General features: G+C 25.9%; 2 protein-coding genes across 5 annotated transcripts in view; one reads left to right on the top strand and one right to left on the bottom strand.

The window, feature by feature from the left end:
* The window catches only part of LOC119606763, a 105,741-nt gene that overhangs the window by 64,285 nt on the left and 17,389 nt on the right, over positions 1-24,067 (top strand). The gene's annotated exons all lie outside the window — the stretch shown is intronic.
* On the bottom strand, positions 1,739-2,779 carry LOC119606765. The gene is made up of 4 exons (XM_037960347.1): positions 2,654-2,779; positions 2,406-2,597; positions 2,051-2,215; positions 1,739-1,975 (listed from the first exon to the last, which is right to left on the bottom strand). Exons 1-4 carry the CDS (start codon positions 2,753-2,755, stop codon positions 1,823-1,825), a joined length of 612 nt encoding a protein of 203 aa, XP_037816275.1. The 5' UTR covers positions 2,756-2,779; the 3' UTR covers positions 1,739-1,822.

The following is a 24,067-nucleotide window of genomic DNA, read 5'->3' as shown; positions in this document are numbered from 1 at the left end:
ACAAAGATTAAAAACATTCTATAGATCAATTGTGACAACTGTATTTGGCAGTTAGGGGAATTAAACTAAGATTACGTGACAAAGATCGTAGACATTTTGTCATCTTTTCAAAATGTTTCAAATTTCTTAGTAATAATGTCCCATCAGTCTCGTCTTTAGATTAGTGGTGGATAAAATTAATTGGTACACGCTTGCTGAACTGAACTAGAACTGAACTAGAACTGAACTAGAACTGAACTAGAACTGAACTAGAACTGAACTAGAACTGAACTAGAACTGAACTAGAACTGAACTAGAACTGAACTAGAACTGAACTAGAACTGAACTAGAACTGAACTAGAACTGAACTAGAACTGAACTAGAACTGAACTAGAACTGAACTAGAACTGAACTGAACTAGAACTGAACTGAACTAGAACTGAACTAGAACTGAACTAGAACTGAACTAGAACTGAACTAGAACTGAACTAGAACTGAACTAGAACTGAACTAGAACTGAACTAGAACTGAACTAGAACTGAACTAGAACTGAACTAGAACTGAACTAGAACTGAACTAGAACTGAACTAGAACTGAACTAGAACTGAACTAGAACTGAACTAGAACTGAACTAGAACTGAACTAGAACTGAACTAGAACTGAACTAGAACTGAACTATAACTGAAACTAGAAAACAGAACTGAACTAGAACTGAACTAGAACTGAACTAGAACTGAACTAGAACTGAACTAGAACTGAACTAGAACTGAACTAGAAACTGAACTAGAACTGAACTAGAACTGAACTAGAACTGAACTAGAACTGAACTAGAACTGAACTAGAACTGAACTAGAACTGAACTAGAACTGAACTAGAACTGAACTAGAACTGAACTAGAACTGAACTAGAACTGAACTAGACTGAACTAGAAACTGAACTAGAACTGAACTAGAACTGAACTAGAACTGAACTAGAACTGAACTAGAACTGAACTAGAACTGAACTAGAACTGAACTAGAACTGAACTAGAACTGAACTAGAACTGAACTAGAACTGAACTAGAACAGAACTGAACTAGACTGAACTAGAACTGAACTAGAACTGAACTAGAACTGAACTAGAACTGAACTAGAACTGAACTAGAACTAGAACTAGAACTAGAACTGAACTAGAACTGAACTAGAACTGAACTAGAACTGAACTAGAACTGAACTAGAACTGAACTAGAACTGAACTAGAACTGAACTAGAACTGAACTAGAACTGAACTAGAACTGAACTAGAACTGAACTAGAACTGAACTAGAACTGACTAGAACTGAACTAGAACTGACACTAGAACTGAACTAGAACTGAACTAGAACTGAACTAGAACTGAACTAGAACTGAACTAGAACTGAACTAGAACTGAACTAGAACTGAACTAGAACTGAACTAGAACTGAACTAGAACTGAACTAGAACTAAACTACAACTGAACTAGAAATAACTAGAACTGAACTAGAACTGAACTAGAACTGAACTAGAACTGAACTAGAACTGAACTAGAACTGAACTAGAACTGAACTAGAACTGAACTAGAACTGAACTAGAACTGAACTAGAACTGAACTAGAACTGAACTAGAACTGAACTAGAACTGAACTAGAACTAATTTAGAACTAAACTAGAACTGAACTACACCATTTCGAATGGTACATATTTCTGAACTTTCTATTTGTATTGTATATACAGTAATTTTTAAATATTTTATAAACATTTTATTTAAATTGTTTTATTGAAAAATGTTATTCAGTGTTATATTTCTCATTATTTACTTTAAGTCCTGTTTTAAAGATTTCTTTCTCTTAAACCCTATAAATATTTAAAAAAATGTCCGCACATATAATTGTGTTTGTATTCTGAGCAGATAATATAAAATGACCCTTATATTCGCCAGCCATTCGAGGACTAGGAAAAATGAATATCATATCCGCTGTTGTATTAAATGTAAACTGTTGCTAAAATCAAAAATATATACATACATACATATATGTATATAGTAATGTAATTAGATGTTAAACATGAAAACTTACCCCACTATATAGAGGACATTTTCGTTGTACGATAGGTACACTGCTTGTAAATTTATACCATAATTCGGTGGGATCAAACATTGCTTTACAAAGGTCAGGACGTTTGAAATTGTATATACTATTAACCCAGGAACCCCGATCCTTTTTATAAAAATCCAGGTTTATCTTAAAGTTTAAAGAAATTATCAATTGTAATGCCTTTGAATCAGATATAGGCAAGGAGCTCCCATTGCTCTCCTGGTTTAAACAATTTTACTTGTAAGAGAGCTATTAAGAAAGCTCTTTGCATTTATCTGCCTTAAACTGTTTACGGTGAAGTCCATATATTGTAAAGGCAGCTTAAATAAAAATGTACCTTTAATATTGTGTTTTTCGGAAATGCATTAGTAATTTCTAATGTGCCCACAAAATTGATGTAACCATCTTCTAATATTTCAAACTTTAAATTGCTGGAATCAAAATAAATGTCTGGAAATTTTGTATTATTATTGTTACAAGACATAATCAACTCCTCATCTTGGACCACAAGTTCATATTTAAAATTGCTCTAAAATTAATTAATTATTATATGTTATTTTATTTTTTTTGATCCTTAAGACTTACCAGGGCGTAGGAAATTGTATGTAAAATTATAAATCCTTTAAATAAATTTTTTAAAATCATAGTTTTAATTGTTTGCGCGATTTCGATGGTATTTATTTGCATTGTGGAAATGCAAGTCAATTTATATTTTTAATAAAATTTATTTTTAAGATTTTTATCTTTCAAAACAATAAAAATAGTTTTATTACAAAATTAAATAAAAATTTCAAATTAAACAGCAATTAAAGATAGTAATCGTAAATGTGTTAAAGGTACACTACAGAGTGAATGGTATTAAAGGGAACAAACTATTGCTGTTCTAGTTCAATTCTAGTTCAGTTCTAATTCTAGTTCAGTTCTAGTTCAGTTCTAGTTCAGTTCTAGTTCAATTCTAGTTCAGTTCTAGTTCTAGTTCAGTTCTAGTTCAGTTCTAGTTCAGTTCTAGTTCAGTTCTAGTTCAGTTCTAGTTCAGTTCTAGTTCAGTTCTAGTTCAGTTCTAGTTCAGTTCTAGTTCAGTTCTAGTTCAGTTCTAGTTCAGTTCTAGTTCAGTTCTAGTTCAGTTCTAGTTCAGTTCTAGTTCAGTTCTAGTTCAGTTCTAGTTCAGTTCTAGTTCAGTTCTAGTTCAGTTCTAGTTCAGTTCTAGTTCAGTTCTAGTTCAGTTCTAGTTCAGTTCTAGTTCAGTTCTAGTTCAGTTCTAGTTCAGTTCTAGTTCAGTTCTAGTTCAGTTCTAGTTCAGTTCTAGTTCAGTTCTAGTTCAGTTCTAGTTCAGTTCTAGTTCAGTTCTAGTTCAGTTCTAGTTCAGTTCTAGTTCAGTTCTAGTTCAGTTCTAGTTCAGTTCTAGTTCAGTTCTAGTTCAGTTCTAGTTCAGTTCTAGTTCAGTTCTAGTTCAGTTCTAGTTCAGTTCTAGTTCAGTTCTAGTTCAGTTCTAGTTCAGTTCTAGTTCAGTTCTAGTTCTAGTTCAGTTCTAGTTCTAGTTCAGTCTGTCAGTTCTAGTTCAGTTCTAGTTCAGTCTAGTTCAGTTCTAGGTCAGTTCTAGTTCAGTCTAGTTAAGTTCTAGTTCAGTTCTAGTTCAGTTCTAGTTCAGTTCTAGTTCAGTCCTAGTTCAGTTCTAGTTCAGTTCTAGTTCAGTTCTAGTTCAGTTCTAGTTCAGTTCTAGTTCAGTTCTAGTTCAGTTCTAGTTCAGTTCTAGTTCAGTTCTAGTTCAGTTCTAGTTCAGTTCTAGTTCAGTTCTAGTTCAGTTCTAGTTCAGTTCTTATAGTTCAGTTCTAGTTCAGTTCTAGTTCAGTTCTAGTTCAGTTCTAGTTCAGTTCTAGTTCAGTTCTAGTTCAGTTCTAGTTCAGTTCTAGTTCAGTTCTAGTTCAGTTCGAGTTCAGTTCGAGTTCAGTTCTAGTTCAGTTCTAGTTCAGTTCTACTTCAGTTCTAGTTCAGTTCTAGTTCAGTTCGAGTTCAGTTCTAGTTCAGTTCTAGTTCAGTTCTAGTTCAGTTCGAGTTCAGTTCGAGTTTAGTTCGAGTTCAGTTCTAGTTCAGTTCTAGTTCAGTTCTACGTTCAGTTCTAGTTCAGTTCTAGTTCAGTTCTAGTTCAGTTCTAGTTCAGTTCTAGTTCAGTTCTAGTTCAGTTCTAGTTCAGTTCTAGTTCAGTTCTAGTTCAGTTCTAGTTCAGTTTTTAAAAAATATATTTAGTATTTTTTTCGATAATTGTCTTTCTATTAAAAAGAATTTTTTTGAAAATTTTCAAAATACTTTATCTCATAGAAAATCCTATGAATTCTTTTAAATCAAAATCCCTTTTTATAACAAATCTAAATATTTTGATTTTATTTATATTTTCTTAAAACCTTAAACAATATCAAAAGTACAAAAACAAACCGCCAAATGTCATGGATAATCTATTATAATTTTATGCTGTCAGTCATGTGTTAAACAATCAAAAACAGACAACAATATGTGGCATGCAACACTTTACAACATTTAAGGCGTGATCCACACATTTGTTTATAAGAATGAAAGCAAAACAATGTTCTAAAGAAAAGGTTTGTTTTTTCGTTCTGGGGCTTTTTAATAGGCCATACCCTATCAATTACTAAAGAATATTTCTTTTTGATAAGAATTTTTTTTTGTTCTTAACAAAAAGAACAATTTTCTTTTAATTCCCAAAATAAGATTTATTTCAATTTGTATCTGTTAAAGATCATGTCACCAATAAATCATGTAAATAAATGAAATAAATTTTTCATGTTAAATTTAATATAATACCCGTTTAATATTTCATTGTTGGAAAAAATAAATTTAATAAATGTAAACTGATAAGGGGGGAAAGGCCGACAAGGGTTTTGAAATGTTTATTGAAAAGAGTTAAGTTTTTTATAAATAACAGGCGCCTTAAAGTTTAAATTATTCCAATTGTAGTGGCAAACATTTTCTGATTTTTTTTAAATTTGATTAAGTTTTGGGGAAGTAATTTAATACAAAAAGAGTTAAGATTAAAATTAATCTAAGTTCCAGTTCTAAAGGATGAAAGCTTATGTAGTTTTAGAAAAAGAGCTAATTGTGTAACTAGAACTACAAGAGGAGCTTACAATTGGAGCTTATCTACTACAAAGAATGCTACGATTACAGCTTATATAGTACTAGAAAGAGATCTATATTCTATCTAATGTAGACCTATAAAAAGAGCTTTTGCTAAAAAGCTATAATAAAAGCTTTGGGAGGATTACAAAAAGAGCTTTGATTAAATTTTAAGTAAAACTACAAGTATTATTAGATTCAAAGCTTATTTAATACTACAAAGAAATGAACGATTAAAGCTAATGTGAGACTACAAAAAAGCTTTGACTAAAGCTTTTGGGACTGCTAACATACCTACCATTAAATAAATTAAAGTACTACAAAAAGAGCTTTGCTCAAAGATTATGTAGGACTACAATGAAAAGTAGTACAATGGAAGCTTATGTATGACTACATACAGAACATTGAATAAAGCTTTGTATGACTCAAAAGTAAGCAACGATTAAAGCTAACATAGAACTATAACGAAAGTTATAATTGAAGCTTATTTAGAACTGCAAAGAAAGCTTATGTATAACTACAACGAGAGCTACTATTGAAACTTTTATAGAACTACAAAAAAAGCTGCTATTAAAGCTTAAAATGGTCTACACAAAGAGCTTTTATTAAAGCTTTTGTATGACTTTGTATGACTACAAACAGTACATTGAATAAAGCTTTGTATGACTCAAAAGTAAGCAACAATTAAAGGTAACATAGAACTATAACGAAAGCTACAATTGTAGCTTATTTAGAAATGCAAAGAAAGTTTAAATTAAAGCTTATGTATAACTACAACGCGAGCTACTATTGACACTTGTATAGAACTACATACAAAGAAAGCTGCAATTAAAGCTTAAAATGGTCTACACAAAGAGCTTTTATTTAAGCTTTTGTATGCCTAAATTATAATTGAAACATAACTTATTGAAACTTTTATAGAACTACAAAGAAAGCTGCAATTAAAGAGCTTTTATTATAGCTTTTGTAGGACTAAATTAAAGTTATTTTTAAGGCTTATATAGATAGAACTACAGACGGAGCTACAAACGAAGCTTTAGAAAAAAAAGTTTTCCTCAGGTATAAAACCAATATTATTTGTTTGGCCCGCCTTAAAAATGTTTTACATAGATTCAATTAGGCCTAAGGAAAGCTTTGTAAAATTAGAAATTTCAACAAGACGTTGAAAATTAACTTTATGAAGAGGAGTTTCCAGATTTCTAGTAAAGTTTAAGTTAACATGGCCCGCCTCAAAATTTTGTTTAATTTAAAGTCTTAAAAGCTTCAACAAGTAGCTAATGAAAAAAAAAAATATTCTTTTTTTATATAATTTTTAAAAAATTCTTTAAACTAGAAAAATCGCTACACAAGTTTTATTTTAAACTAAAATTTGTTTATTTCTTTGTTATAAAACATTTGTTTTGCTTTTATATCAAATTAACAACATCAAATTACATTTTACAAATAAAGTCATTAACATCAAAGAAACAGAGCTGAGTTGGGTAATACTAGACTCGATGAATGAAATCACTGTACTTTAACGACATTGCTTAGAAAAAAAAAACAATAAGGGTATTCACTTTATAAATCTTTAATAAAACACAAAATTTTGATAATTTTGTAAAAATCGTACAAAATCTAAGAATAGCCTTAATATAGTATTTACGTTGTCTTTTTAATTTTCATTAACTTAAACAATATTTAAAGTACTTTTTTTGGAATTTTCTTTCAACAAAAAAATTATCATTTATTAAGGAATTAAATTACAGACCTTTGTTGATATTTAAAAAAAAAATGTCGTTGTTAAACGAGTAACCAAGCATAACTAATTAATATTCGATTAAATAATTTTTGTTTGTAATAAGTGGATATGGAGGTACTTTTTTTTCAAAATTTTTATGTTTTTGTTTTAATCTGATAAAAATTTTCAATTTGGCTAAACAAACATGATTTTCGAAGAATTTTTTTGAATGTTTTTTTTGTTTTTTCTTTATTTTTATAAACAAGTATTTGTCTGTTTGAATTTGCATTTAGTTTGAGACGTTGTGGATATAAAAAAAGACGTTGTATAATTGAAACTTGACCTTCACTTAGATAGTGGGTACTTGTTTGTCAGTCAGGTGTTTATAAAAATGTTTTAAGATCTTAGGAAGTCATTTATGTAAATAGCTTTAATAAAAGTTAATTTAAAAGATTATTAAGATTTTTATTCGTCAGTTGTTGTTGGTGGGTTTCTTTTAATAGTTTGCATTCAAATAGTTATATTTTAATTGTATGTTTTTTTATGGGAGTGCCTCTAGTGCATGATTTAAAATACAGATTAGATAAAAGTGTTTTTACAGCATTAATCATAGGTCTTTTTGTAGTTCTACTTTAGCTGTAGTCCTACATTATCTTAAATCGTAACTCTCTTTTATGCATCTATATACTCAATAGTAGTATTTACAAACTTATAGAGATTACAATTGTAGCTGTCAAAGTCGGGCTACATTAGCTTTAATCGAGGTATCTTTGTAGTTCTTCATTTGCTTCAAAAGTAGCTTTCTTTGTAGTTATAAATCAGCTTTAATAGCTATGCTTATTATAGTCCTACACATGCTTTAATTGGTCTTCCTAGTAGTCCTATATTAACTTCAATCTGAGCTGTCTTTGTTGATCTATATTAGGTTCAGCTTTAATCATTGCTCCCCTTATAGTCCTATATAAGCTTTAATCCCTTTTCTCTTCGTAGTCCTTCTTAAGCTTCAATCATAGCTGCTTTTGTAGTTCTACATTAGCTTTAATTGTACCTCTATTTGAAGCTAAAAATAACGTCCATAGCGACTCTCTTTGTAGTCTATCATTAGTTTCAGTTGTAGCTCTCTTTTGTAGTCTAATCGTAGCTTTATTTACAGGTCTACATAAGTTCCAATTCTAGAACTATTTGTAGTTTTACATAAGCTTTTATTTTTTGTTGTTTATTTAGTCTTACATAAGCTCCAAACGTTCTCTATTTGTAGTGTCTCTTTGAAGCCTCAATTGTAGTTCACATTAAGTTCTTCATTAGCTTCAATGGAACTCTGTTTGTAGTTTTACTTTTTGTAGTCCAAAATAAACTTCAATCGTAGCTTTATTTCTAGTTCTAAATTAGTTTTAAATCTGGAAGTATTTGTAATATTTAGTTTTAGTTCTCTTTGTATTCTTACATAAGCTCCAAACTTTAGCTATTTGTAGCACTCTCTTAGTAGTCTTATATAAACCGCAAATGTAGTTTATATCGTTATTTGTGGTTCTACATTTGTAGTCCTACATAAGCCTCAATTGGAACTTTATTTGTAGTTCTACATTAGTTTCAATTCTAGAATTATTTGCTTTAATTTGAGTTATTTTTGTAGCCTTACAGCTCCAAACGTTCTCTATATGTAGCCTCTCTTTGGGAGTCCTACGTAAGTTTCAATCGTAGTTTACATTGTAGTCCTCCATTAGGTTCATTCGTAGCTTTAATCTATCTCTGCTTGTAGTTTTACTTTAGTACAATTGTAGCTCTTTTTGTAGTCCAAAATAAGCTTCAATTGTAGCTTAATTTGTAGTTCTGCCTTACTTTTCAATCTAGAACAATTTGTAGTTTCACATAATATTTAATTGTAGTTCTCTTTGTAGTCTAACATAAGTTTCATGCATTCTCTATATGTAACCATCTCTTTATAGTCCTATATAAACCTCTATTGTAGCTTTATTTGTAGTTTTACATTAGTTTCGATTCAAGAACTATTTGTAGTTTTACTTAAGCCTTAATTTGAGTTCTTCTTGTAGTCTTACATAAGCTCCAAGCATTCTTTATTTGTAGCCTCTCTTTGAAGTCCTACGTAAACCTCAATTGTAGTCCTTCATTAGCTTCAATCGTAGCTTTAATCGATCTCGGTTTGTAGTTTTACTTTAATGTTTGTTTTTGTGGTTCAAAATAAGCTTCAATCGTAGCTTTATTTGTAGTTCTACATTATTTTTCAATCTACAACTATTTGTAGTTTTGCATAAGCTTTAATTTTAGTTATCTTTTTAGTCCTGCATAAGCTCTAAGCATGCTCTTTTGTAGCCTTTCTTGTGTTTAAATTATAGCACTCTTTGTAGTCCTAAATAAGCCTCAATTGTAGTTTAGATGGTAGCTTCAATATCAGCTCTCTCCTTGTAGTTCTACATTATCTTCATTAGCAACTCCCTTTGTAGTTTTACAATGTAGCATAAGCTACAGTCGCAGCTATCCTTGTAGTTCTAAAATAGCTTTAATTGCAATTCTATTTTTTGTTCTATGGAATCTTCCATAGTATCTCTATTTAATGGTCTGCAAAAGCATTAATCGTAATACCTTTTTGATCCTGTATTGATCCTGTCTTTGGAGTCCCACATTAGCTTCAATTGTGTCATATTAAGGGATCTTGTTAATTCTACAGAAGCTTTAATCGAAGCATTATATTAAGACCTAAAGAAATTTCAATTGTAGTTTTGTAGCCCAATATTATTTTTACCTATATACCTCTCTTAATAGGCCTACTTTTGGTGCAATTGTAGGATCTTCAACAATTAGTTTTTTTTTTTCTAAATTTTGAGGCATGTTAACCAGTTATGATTTATAAGTTTCAATATATCTATAAAAAAACAAACTTTTGTTGATACCTCAACACCCCTGGCTGGTGCCCCTTTATGTTAATTTCAAAAAATTTTAATGGTAATTTTTTTTCAAAGTACATAGTTGAACATTAACTACCAATCATTAAATGATAAAACTCTTTTACAAAAAAATCGAAAAAAAAACACACGTTCACTTAATTGAAGGTGTAATCAATGCAGGTGTTGCTATTACAAAGCCCTTTAACATGATCAGACATAATTTTTTTTATTACGTAATTTTTATAGAAAAAAATACTTGTTGAGTTTTATGATTTTGAGGGTTAACATTGTTTTGTATTATTAAGTTAATTTAATTTTTTTAATATTTTAATAATATTTTTCCTCTTTTTCTCTCTTTGCAGGTATGTATTTGCTTGAAAAAATCTCTAACTCTTTTTAAGGCAGCTAAGTATAGTTTTCAACACGTCTTTTTTGTATACAAATCAGCAACAAATGTTTGAATGGGATTTGAAAACATTTGTAGACATCAGAAAAAAACCTTTGAATTAAATCCAATTAATTTCAATATCAATTGTTCAACTTAAATGTTGTGTTTTGTATTTGATTTTATGCATTTTTGCTTTTTATTTTTTTTTTTATAAAATGACATTCACATTAATTGAGTTCAATTATAGTGATTTTGAAATGTAGGAATTAAAAATGGAAAAAAATTACAATTTTTTTTTGTTATTTCTTACAAATACTTGAGCCTATAGAAAGTCATTGGAAATGTAAACAATTTTATTAAAAGTTCATTAATATTTATTAATTGTTAAGCACAAAAAATATTTTCTAAAATTGCCTTGAGTAAAACTTTACCTTAATTTCATGCTTGAAAGAAATGTTTGAGGCGGGCCGGGCCATTCGTTGTTGCGTCTCATCATGGCCCGCCTCAAAGTTTTTACAGATCATAAATTAACTTTCTTATAATGCTAATTATATAATCCAAATCTTGTTTAAATACTTTTTATGATCAAAAAAAAATTCCAAAAATTTTCTTAAAATTTTAAATAAATTATCAAAAGTTTACATTCCTGCTGTTTTTAAATTTCTTATTTATTTAACACCTAACCTCTTTCTTTTACAATTAAGGATTGTAATTTACTGCCTTTTATATCAGTCTGCTCAAATTATCAGGTGTCAACACCTGTTATCTCAAGCTGATAAAATATTTACCTTCAAAATCATCTTACTTACTTAGGGTATTATGAAACACCTCTTGACAATTTACATATGAACAGGCAATTAAAAATCAATTTACATTCAACTAAAGAGAAAAAAATTTCCAACATAAAAAACACACATATTTTGTTGTCTTAACTATTATTGATATAGACAAGAGGTTTTTATGCACAAAACTGACCACATCTAATAAAGATTTCTTTAAACAAATATTTTTAGCTTTTTTTGTGGTAAAAAAATAACAAATACTTATGTTTGTTTATTATACTTACCTACATGTGTATTTTTTATTTATAGCATATAACTTGAGGTATTTTATGTTAAAAAAGTTTTAGGAGAAAGTTTACAAAAAGTTTTTTTTTTTTTAAATAACAATTTATTTATGTTTTATTAAACATTTTGTGGAAACGGCTTATTATACGAATAATTAAATTATCATAACGTTTTTCAAAAGAAAATATATTTTATGACTTTTTGTTAAACAAATTCTATTGAAAAGTGAAATTTTTTTGCAAACTTAAAACATTTAAAAAAATTATTTCTAAATTATTATGAAAAAAAACTTACTTTTTCTTTTAATTTGTAATATTAAGGCAATAATAACAGAAATAATTGAAGTATTATTGCTAATATAAATTGGCCGTCTTATAAGCTTTAATTTGATACCCATTGTTAACATTACAAGCATATTTCTTCATTCTTAATAAATCGGTTTGAACCCCAAACTTGTAGAAATTGTCCTAAAACTTATGGCAAATGCTAGAAAACTGTGTTATTTGTACATAAGTAAATGTATTTGACAACAAATATGCAGTTGAAACAATTTTCCAAATCCTTAATTAAAATTTTTATACTTACCACCGATATAATCGATTTTTCCCTAAAGTAAATAATACAGTTGACAGATTATACTTAATATAAACTCAACTCTTTATACACTTTAGTTTGACACCCATATTGTTTATATTGCGAGCTTAGTTCTTCATTCTTAATAAATCGGTTTGAAACAAAACTTGTAGAAATTGCTCTAAAACTTATGGCAAATGTTAGAAAACTCTGAGAATTTTACAAAAGTAAAATTATTTGCCAATAAGATTGTTTTTTTAACATTTAACCAATAATTAATTCAAATTTTTGCTCATTCGACTGATTTCAACCATTTTTTTCTTAAAGTAATTCATATAATTGTATAATCTATTACTTAATATAAACTTTTCTCTTTATACACTTTAATTTGACACCCATATTGTTAACATTGCAAGCTTAGTTCTTCATTCTTAATAAATCGGTTTGAACCAAAACTTGTAGGAATTGCCCTAAAACTTATGACAAATGCAGAAAATTTTGAGATATGTACTTGAGTAAATTTGTTCGCCAATAAAAAAGCTTTGAAAACAATTTTTAAAAACTTAATTAAAATTTTTGTACATTTGATCGTTTTGATCTATTTTGTTCCTAAAGTGATAAATATAATTGGGAGTTTATACTAAATATTAACTCCTCTCTTTATACACTTTAATTTGACACCCATATTGTTAACATTGCAAGCTTAGTTCTTCATTCTTAATAAATCGGTTTAAACCAAAATTTGCAAATACTTAAGGAAAATGTATGGATATTAATAGGAAACTATGATAATTGAGGAATATTAAAGTATTTTGTTAATAAAAAGGCTTAAAGGAACTTTTTTTATTTATTTAAATTTGTTAATAGTTCCTACTGAACTTAACCGATTTTTCCTCTAGAAATTCTTACAAAATTAAATAATTATAATTTTTATCAATAGTACTATAAATTAGCTTTAATTTGACACCCATATTGTTAACATTGCAAACATATTTCTTCATTCTTAATAAATCGGTTGGAACCAAAATTGAAAAAAATTCGAAAAAAAAAACTATGACAAATATTAGAAAACCATAGAAAGCCATTAAAATTGATTAAAACACAATATTTAAAATGTTTATTAAAATTTTGAAACAGTTGACCGATTTAACAGATTTTTTGCTTAAAATAAGTGATATAGTTAATTAATTATAGTTGATATAAAACATATGCTATATAAGCTTTAATTTAAGGCCCATATTGTTAATAATAAAAGTTTATTACTACATTCTTAATAAATCGGTTTAAACCAAAACTTTTAGAAATTATAGAAAAAAGAATGGAAATGGATAGAATAAGTTTTACTATGACATTTAGTGTGTGATTTTGATTAAAATAATAATCAAAGGCAATTAAAAAAGTTTTGTTATATTTTTTGACAGCTTTTAAAAGAATTTAATCGATTTCCTGCCCGGATAACATATTTATAATTGTTTAGTTCAAGACCCATATTACAAATAATACACGACTGTTTCTTCATTCCTTATAAATCGGGCTGAATTTAAGTCTTTATAAATTGGAGAAAATGTTATTAAACGATTATATTACTAAAAAATATAATTTTTGTTAGTTTTTTAAACATTGACCATGAATTTTTCTTAAATTTACTAAAGTTGGGACTACAACCGATTTATTAAGAATGAGGAAATTTTAGTTTAAATGAGTTAATATGGGTATCAAATTAAAGCATATACATATACTGCTTAAATTATGTCGTAGTAACTTAATTAAAGTTGATATCATGTGCTTTCTTATAAATCATATTTCTTCATTCCTTATAAATCGGTCTTAATCGAACTTTTTTTAAATGAGAGAAAAATTTATGAAATGTGCTACTAAACGAATACATTATTAAGAAATATAATATTTGTTAGCTTTTTAAACATTTGCCATTTGTTTTTCTCAAATTTACTAAAGTTAGGACTAAAACCGATTTATTAAGAATGAAGAAGTTTAAGATTAAATAGGTTAATATGGGTATCAAATTAAAGCTTATAAAAAACACTGTTAAAATAAACTATAAACGGTTCATTATAATAAATACAAATGACATAAATTATAAAAAACAAATTAAAATATTTCTACAAAAAATATATTTTAAATAAAAATTTTCAAAATTAAAAAACATTTAATATGTAAAAATTATATTGTTGTTAACTGCTTATTACAATAAAAAAATGCACTAAATTTGCATTAAATTCTTATTAACATTCCAAAAATGTTTCTTTATTAATTGGCGCCAACCAAAAGAACAATATATCAATATCAGTTCCTGGAGATTTAAAAAAAATCCAGCTTTAAACAAAATGTCAGTTACATTAAAAAACAATTTAAATTTTTTTATATAAAATTTTCATTTTAATTCAAAAACTCTTAACATTTCAACAAAAAAAGTGTCACTGACCTATGGCCGTTTTATGTAAATTAATTATTGTTATTGTTGTTTTCTTACTACTGTTGCTGTGTTGTTATTGTATTTATTTTCATTTTATTATTGTTGTTTTTTTTTACAATAACTGAACAAACTAAATTCATTCAAATTATAAATGCACAACACGTTTTTTAAATAACACGGATATGTAAGGTCGATATAAACGATGATAGAATGAAGAGGGGGAAAAACATTTAATTTAAAATTTCGAAAAAAATAAAACATTCTTAACGTACTCAACATGATTTAAAGATGATATTTAAAAATTCTAAACAAGTTTAAAAATAAGTGAAATATATAAATACTTATAAAAACAGATAAATGCAATAGGATGATGGACTAAGGAATAACATGAAATGAATTTTGATTTTAAATTTCATATTTATGTTTAATATTTAATTAGTTAAGAATTGTTTGTTTTGAAAAAGTAATTATTTTGAAATTATTCAGTTTTTTTAAGAAATTTAAATCTTTTTAAAATTATTTTCTCCATTTATTGGCTGGTTTATATTTTTTTCACATTTGCTGTGGTAATAAGCTTAAGTTTGAGACCCATTTTATGGGCATTATTTTGAGAATTAAGATATTCTTAATAAATCGGCTTAAAGCTAAAGTTTGAAATATGAAATTGAAAAATAACTCAAATGATAGCTGTTGATGTAAAAGTTACAATAAAAATATTTTTGTGTGGAAAAATTTATATTTCGCAGAATTTTGCAGTCGAATTGTCAAAAATTTTTTTATTTTCTGAATTCTCTAGGAAGAATTTATATTTTTATCGGTTTAAAACTGATTCTGGAACTAAAATATTATAATGATTGAATATTTGATTTAAAATTTGTTTGAAACAAAAATTTATTAATTTGAAAAAATTAGCAAAGATTTGAAAAATTTTAAAATATAGATTTTTTTTAAATATATTTATAATTCTTAATGGTTTATATTTTTATAAGATTGCTGTGGTTATAAGCTAACCTTAGAACCCTATATTGTTTACCTTAATTGAAGTATTAAGATATTCTTAATAAATCGGTTCAAATCTCAACTTTGAATTATTTAAACGAAAGGTAGCGCAAATGATAGATAATAAGCATTAAGTCATGAGAAACCGTTTTGTTGAACAAAAATTAAATTATTAATTAAATATTATTTTAGAAATTATTTTTTTAAATTTTGTTCTAAATCGATTTGATTTTCTAGGAAATTATTTAATTAGTCGTCAGTTTATATTTTTTACCGATAGCTGGAGTCATAAGCTAACGTTTAAGACCCATATTGATGACATTATCTTTAATATTTTGCTATTCTTAATAAATCGGCTTAAATCTCAACTTTGAAATATTGGATCGAAATGTAGCGCAAATGATAGATAATGTTAAAATTGTTATAACACAGAAAACTTTCTTCAAAAATATTATTTGTTTAACATTTTTTAAGCAATTTTTTTGCTTTTATAAAGCAAATAGAGAAAAAAATATTTAAAATCTGTGTATTAATTTATCTTGTGCTATAATTTATTTAGTTTTTCATAATTTGGTTTCTTGTAAAACTTTTCATAATGTCCCCATTAAAACAAACACATTTTTGGCTTAGTTTTGCTGTTATTTGCTCTTTTCATTATGATATTTCCTGCCTTTAATAAAATATAATTTCTTCAAAGTGTTTTATAACTAATAAACAAGATTTTGTGTGTTTGTGTTGTGTTTCACATAATTTATGCAAAATTCACACAGTCCAAATTGGCAAGAAAACAAGTATAAAATGCAACCTGTCATAAGTTGAAAACAGTTTAAAGCAAAACGGTTTTCAACTTGTAATTCAAAAATAGCAACAACGTTTCTATTACAACCAGTTTTAAACTAATTTCTGTTTTTAGAAATTTTTTAACGTTTTTTTTTTTTTTTTTGGGAAAAGTTTATTTTACATTTTTAATTTATATTTCACTTAAAATTCGTTAATAAAAAAAACTAAACTGAACTACCTTGTACTGAATTTGTACAAAATAGTTTTAGTAGGTTTTTGAACATAAAATACTTTTTAGAAATAAAAGAAACTTTTAAACAAAATGTTAAAATATAAAAAAATAAAAACATTTAACATAAAATTGTTAGTGATTGTTACAAAATGCTGCAGTTGTTTTTCTTTTTTAGTAAACATTTTTGTTTTGGTTTGTCATTTATTGATTTGTTTTTATGAAGAATTTTTTAAATGTTATTTAAAATGCGTATTAGTTCACGTTTTTGGATTGATTTTTTTTTTGTTCATGTTTTTCTTCAATATTTTGCTTGTTTTAAGGCTAAAAGAATTTATGTATTTACAAATATAGTGTGAATAATGTGAGCACATTTTGTTTTCTAAGGTTTCAATTAAAAGCTTGATATTATTTAAATGCTGTTAGTTTTTTTTTCGAAATAAGTACCTACTACTGTTTAAGGTTATTAACAATTAGAAAGTGTTAGTGTTAAATTATAAGAAAAGATTCGTCGAGAAATTTTTTTGTCTAACAACAATCGTTACGTTTATATTAAATTTATTATAGTTTCTTATTATTGTACTTTGTATAAGCTTTCATTTAAGACCCATATTGTATGCTTTTGTAGTTATAGCTTTTCGTTCTTAATAAATCGGTTCGGGTCCAAACTTGCTTATAATAAAGAGAAACTGGTGTCAAATGTTAGAAAACTATTTGTTATACTCTTTTGTCGAATTTATAATCATTAGGAAACCTTTCTCTACAAACATTTACAAGATCCATGAGTTTTTGTTAAAAAACTTTTCGACCTATGAGCAGAGATTTCTATGTCCATAAATTTTTTATGTACGATTTTACGATTATATATCTATCGATCTATATAAGCTTTCATTTAAGACCCATATTGAGTGCTATTGTAGGCACGACTTTTCATTCTTAATAAATCGGCTGGGATCCAATCAATTTTTAGTCTTTGAAAAACGTTTCTTTAAAAACATTTAAAAGATCGGTCAGTTTTCTATATATAACTTTTCGATAGATGAGAAAACATTTCGAGACTGATCAGTCTTTATTAAACTTTGAGAAATCGATCAGTTTTAATACTATTCGAGATCGAATAGTTTTTATTAGAAAACTTTTCAACATCGATCAGTTTTCAGTAGAAAACATCTTGAGATTAGGAAACTTTTCGAAAGCGATCATTTTTCATTAGAAACCTTTCGAGATCGATCAGTTTTCATTAGAAATCTTTTCGAGACCGATCAGTTTTCATTGAAAAATTTTTCGAGATTGATCACTTTTCATTAGAAAACTTTTCGAGATCGATCAGTTTTCGTTAAAGAACTTTTTTAGATCGATGATTTTTCTTTAAAAAACTTTTCGATCGATGAGTTTTCTTTAACAATTTGCGACAAAGTTTGATTTAGATAATTATTCAAGATCAATGGAGTTTTTTTTTTTCTCTATAAAACTTTTTGATCGATCGGTTTTCATTAGAAAACTTTTCGTTTGACAAGTTTTTTTTGGAAAACTTTTTGATCGATCACTATTATTTAGAAAACTTTTCGATATCGGCCGGTTTTCTTTATAAGACATTTCAATATCGACAATTTACTTTAGGAAACTATTTGATCGATTATTTTTATTCAGAAAACTTTTCGATTGAAGAGTTTTACTTAGAATACTTTTAGTTCGAGATTGATCAGTTTTCGTTAAAAATCTTTTTGAGATCGATATTTTTTTTTTCCAGAAAACTTTTCGAAATCTTGGTCAAACAAGTTTTCTTGGTAAAACTTTTCGTTCGATGAGTTTTCTTTATTTTTTCATTTTTATGAGATTTCTTTTGAAAAATTTTCATTGGGTCAAGTTTTTTTTAAGCAAAATCGAAGAGTTTTCCTTAGAAAAATTTCCGTTTGATTATAGATTGAAAAGGTTTTCTCTCTTTCGAACTCTTCAAGTATTCTTTAAATAACTTTAGGTTTAATAAAATTTTTTTTGGAAACCTGTTCTTACGTTAAAATTTCCTTTGATAAACTTAAAAATAATAAAATTTTTAATTTAAAAAAAAAATCAATATCTTTAAAAATACTATATGGTTTATATTTATTTTAGAAAGATCTCTATATAAGCTAAATTTTAAGCCACATATTGCCTTTGTTCTAACAACATTTAGCTTATTCTTAATAAATCGGCGGAAATCTCAACTTTATAACTATACAACAAAAATTATGGCAAACTTTAAATTATTATTAGAGTTTTAAAACAGACATATTATAATTTTAATATATTTAATATATTTGCTTAAAATTTCAAACTTTTACTCGTCTGTATATTTTTATTAATTAAAAATTTATTTTAACTGGAATTTCTTTTAGCTTTATTTATTATGTAAACATTTCAATATTTCCTAATTTGATTTCTTGGTATTTTGTTTATATATTTTTTCTATTTAATTTTATTTGTTGCTAATTTTAAGATGATTCATAAATTGTTATAAATATTTTCAACCGAAAATATATTCAATCATCAGGTGTATTTTGTTTAAAACAAGCACAATAATTTATGTATATTTTGCGGAGACATTTTAGCGCTTTGAATTTTGCATTAATATTAAAATAAGAACAATTTATATAAATCTTTTTTGAAACAAATTTAAGTCAAATGATCATGTGACATTTTTGACGGGATGGTATATAAATTTAAGAAAATCTTTGAACTCTACTTTCGACGAGGGGTCATTATGAGTTCGTTAGCATGTTGGCAGAACAATAATATATCTCGATTTTTCTTTTGATTATTTCTCTAGAAAGTAGAGTATTTTTCTGATTCTCTTAATATTGTTCGAAGTATTTTTAAATAATTTTTTTCGTATATGTTTTTTAAAATAAATTTTTATTTCATTTTCTTCAAATTAGCAAAAAAAAAAAATAGATACAAATTTATTTGGCACGTTTTGTAGTTTTGTTTTTAAATAAATAAATTTTTGTTTTTATATATTTTTTTGGAATCTACACACTTTTTTTAAAATTTGCACTTAAATTTTTTGTTTATTTTTAAAAACCATATAATTTATGATTAGTTTGTGCGTTTAAAATGTTTAAAATTAACGTTTTAGTAACGATTTTAATTTATAGTTTAAAATGCGGAAGTTGATTAAAAAACAATTATTTCAAGTAGAATTTTATAAAAAAGTTTATTTTGAAAACTAGTTTTGTACGTAATAAATTAGTATGTAATTTAAATAGTTTTTATAGGCCTGTTAACTTTAATTACTTTTGGCAACGAAATCTTATCATTTTATACGCCAAACATTTTCTAGAATTGGGTGTGTCTGAGTGACAAAAATACAGTGGGCGAAAATATAAATTTATTCAAGTCATTTCTAAAGAAAAAAAAAACTTTTCAATTGATCGATCTCTTTTCAACTTTGGCAGGTTTAAATTTGTAACAATTTACAGCTCTCAGGTTGCTATAATTTCGTGAATTAATTTAAATTGCCAATAAAACAGTTTATCTTTCATTTGCCATCAAAACTAGGTCAATAGCTTAAAGATCAGATTTCGCTCGGTTTATTAGGAATATGATAAATTATATAATAATCCAGAAAAATACTGTTTTATAATTGTTATAATGACTTAAATTTATTTTAATTCCTTACACAACAGTTCAGCTTTAATTTACCTATAAAAATTAGAGCGATAACTACAAGTTCAGATTTCCACCGATTTATTAAGAATAACGTAAATTATATTTAAAGTATAGCAATATGGGTGTTAAACTTTAGCTTATGTTATAAATAAACGAAATAAAATATAAACTTTAGAAAAAATTAAAGTTTTGAAAGAAATAAAAATATTTATAAAATTTTTCAGTGTAATTTGTAAAAATTATTATTTGGAAATTATACAAAAACTACTGCTTTTAGTTTGTTTTTATAACTTTAATTTATTTAAATTACTACTATACTACTACTACTACTATTTCCTTATCAATTTACCATAATATCTTAATGTTTAGATTACTACCGATTTTTTAAGAATATTTAATGTTATATACAAAGTGCCGCATTATGGGTTTTAAACTTTAGCTATTAACCTAAACAATTAAAATAAAATATAAACTTTAAGAAAATTTTAGTGTTTTAAAAGAAATTATAAGAAAACTATAAAAATTTTATATATTTATTTTAAAAAGTATTGCATTAATATGACAACACGTATTTAAAGTAAATTAAAAATTTTGTTAAAACTTCCCCCTATATTTTTTTTAACAAATTGATGTCTATTATTTAAAAACGTTTTCTATGTTCAACATACTTTTTTAAAAACCTATATTAAGTCTAAAATTCTCATGCAAGTAAATCTTACAAATCTTTAATATCGTGTTAAGTTTTACAAACAAAAATACTTAAGTAAGTAAATGCAACCATTATGTAAAGTTTTGACAAAAGACAAAACAATTTATTGAATGGAGGGCTTTTAAAAATAACAAAAGAAACATGTTCAAATTAACCTCAATTATGTTCTCGACATAACAATATTGTGCCCTCATCTTAAGCCCTTTTTTATAAAATACCTACTTAATTCTTGTGTTTGTATTTTACTCAATAACAATACACCTTTTATGTCAAAGAATTAAAAAAAAAACAACAAAAAGAAAAATGTAACAGATTTTAAAACAATTTAACACGAGCTAATGACAACGGAAATTATGCATAATTACTTCCGATTTACTATAAAAAAAAACAAGAAGAAAAAGTGTGGTTTTCACTTCCAGTTGTACTTATTAAAGAAAACAAGTGTTTGCAGTCATCAGAGATATAGAGGATGTTATTTTAATTGAAATGTTTATGTGAACATTTAATAAACACAAACTTAAATTATAATAAGAAAAATTAAAACAAAAACTTAAATATTTATTATGTAAACATTTAATGGCTACGTTAACAAGTTCAAGTTTGTAGACATGCAATTTTTAGTATTTCTCTTTGAATATTTTCTTTGCTTTATAAAACTTATAGTTTTTTGAGAAATTAAATTTAAAACTATTGCGTGTTTAAAAGCAGACACACTTTGTTAATTGTAAGAAATATGTATACATAAATATAGTAATTTAAAAAAGACCTTATATAGTTGTTTGTCATATAAAATAATAAAGTTTTTATCCCATAAAATTGTTTAAAATTAAAGGTTTATATTTTATTTAAACTGTTTTTATCACAAGCTTTAATTTGATACCTATTTTGCTATGTTTCATATTAGTTTTATAGCATTCTTAATAAATCGGGGTAAATCTCAAATTTGAAATATTATAACTTTTGTAAAGGAAAATTATAAAAAATATATTTAGGGTTTATCTAAACACAAAATGAAGTTTAAATATTGGTTTTATAGTTATAAAATTAAGAAATATTTAAATATTTTGCCAAAAATTTAAATTTTTTGTAGTTTTGTTTTAATTTCCTAAAAAATAAAATTTTCCTAAGGTTTATATTTTATATTGTTTATTCAGATCATTAGCTAAAGTTTAAACCCCATATAGTTAGACTTTAAATATAATTTACGTTATTCTTAATAAATCGGAGGAAATCTTAACTTTAAGTTATGACTCTAATTTTATGGGGAAATTAAAGTAGAACTCTTGTCTAGGAAATTTAAATAAATTTTAGACATTATATCAGTCAAAAAGCAGTATTTTTTCTGATTAATAAAAAATATATCGTAATAAGAAAATTTTTTATTTGTCTTCCCATGCTTAAATTTGTTTAAAGTTTATATTTTATTTCGTTTGCTCAGAATTTATCTTAAGCTTAAATCCCATATTGCTGTAATTTGTATATAATGTATGATATTCCTAATAAATCGGTGAAAATCTGAACTTCAAGATATAAGCTTGATTTGGAAGGCAAATGTAAGAAAAACTGTTGTGCTAGTAATTTAAGGAAATTTAAAACATTATATCAATCCTAGAGCAGTATATTTTTAAAAATATACAAAATAAGTAAAAGTATGAAAATTTATTATTTTTTCTAATAGTTTAGTTTTGTCTAAAGTTTATATTTTATTTCGTTTGCTCAGATTTTTATTTAAAGTTTAAATCCCATATTGTTATTATTTGTACATAATTTATCATATTCCTAATAAATCGGTGGAAATCTGAACTTTGAGATATTAACGTAATTTGAACGACAAATGAAAGAATGATTGTTGTGTTAGAAATGTAACTAAATTTAAGACATTTTTAAAATCTGAAAATAGGCGTTTTTGGTATGAATTGAAACATATCTTATAACATAAAAGTTTTTATATTTTTTGATTTTATTTCTTAAAAATTTTTTAATATTTTAAAGTTTATATTTTATTTTAATTGCAGAAATCATTAGCTAAAGTTTAACACCCATAATGATATACTTTGTATAAAGTTTACGCTATTCTTAATAAATCGGTCGAAATCTCAACTTTTAGATATTGATCTAATTTTATAGGGAAATGAAAGTATGACAGTTGTGTTATTCATTGGAATGAATTTAATGCATTATAACCATCAGAAAGCTGTAATATTTCGTATGAAATGAAAAATATTAATTTTTTGCTCTAAATAAAATAATTTTCTTAAACAATTTTTAGAAGCAAAAATTTATACAATTTGTAGAATTTTTCGTTAAAAATTTTGTTTATCTTTTGAAAATTTTTCATTATTTATGAGTAAAACATATTTTCAAATGTTGATCTTTTTTGATTTTCTTCTTGCAAAAGTTTTTCGTCTTAAAACTGATCTTGACGTAATCAAAATTTTCTTATTTTTTTGTATTTTTAAAACAACCAAATGAAAACTACACACTTTTTGTCAGGAAGCTGAATACAAAAAGAACATAAATTTGAGAAATTGAAAATACAACAAATTACTACAAAGAAAAGTCATTAAACCGCAAACAAAAATAAATTGCTTAATTAAAATTTAAACAAAATTATACGTTATGAATCACAAAACACTGAAAATCATTAATTTTTAAATGGTCAAAGACATATGCTAAAAGTAATTTTTCACAAACAAAATTTACATATTCTGACAACAAGTGAAATTTAAAAAAAAACTCTTATTTTTATTTACAAAATTTTCCCTTAATTTATTGTATTATTTAAATTTTTGTTAAATTTTCCTTTAAATACTTGAAATTTAGTTTTTCTGCGTTTCAAAACATTTTACAAATTCCTTATCATTTCTATTACTTTACTATGTTTTTTACTCTTTTTTTGTAAAATTCATGCCAAAATACCTATTAACCCATATTTAGTTTCTATTTTGCTCATGCCAGACGCCTGCCTATCATTAATTACACAATTTGTGCCAAAAATACTACATACACGCCACCACCAAACAAAATTCAAACATTTTTTCGAAACATTTTTTTTTAGGCCGCCTAAAAGCACCCACTTCAAATACAAAATTGTAAATGAAATGCTACAAAACTGAAAAAAAAAAATTAAATAAATGTCTTCCGCATTTTCGACATTTCTTCAAATAACTCTACACCTTACTTATTTCTTTCTCTATAGATCTTAAAGACTATTTGCAGTATTTTTTTTAGTCCCACATCAATATCAAGCAAAACAATCGACCTACTAATAAGACAACACCAAAAATAATTGCAATTTTTGTATTTATTTTTCCCAAACTCTTAAATCGTACAATTGTTTTCATTTATAAAATAAAAACAGGTGATTCACATGCTGTTTGTGATTTGTTTTAGTAAAATTTTAACATCAATAAAAAGAAA

Source organism: Lucilia sericata, unplaced genomic scaffold (assembly GCF_015586225.1).
Source record: "Lucilia sericata isolate MDLA Ls3-8-SP2 unplaced genomic scaffold, ASM1558622v1 Contig000620F_arrow, whole genome shotgun sequence".
Classification (NCBI taxonomy): domain Eukaryota; kingdom Metazoa; phylum Arthropoda; class Insecta; order Diptera; family Calliphoridae; genus Lucilia; species Lucilia sericata.
The sequence above is the reverse complement of the archived record's forward strand: the minus strand, read 5'-3'. Positions and strand labels throughout refer to the sequence as shown.

Excerpts from the sequence above, each read along its gene's own strand:
- LOC119606765 (XM_037960347.1), bottom strand. The coding sequence starts at position 2,755 with ATGCAAATAAATACCATCGAAATCGCGCAAACAATTAAAACTATGATT. Across the intron at positions 2,598-2,653 it reads ATACAATTTCCTACGCCCTG|AGCAATTTTAAATATGAACT; the intron begins GTAAGTCTTAAG and ends AATTAATTTTAG. Across the intron at positions 2,216-2,405 it reads CGAAAAACACAATATTAAAG|ATAAACCTGGATTTTTATAA; the intron begins GTACATTTTTAT and ends TTAAACTTTAAG.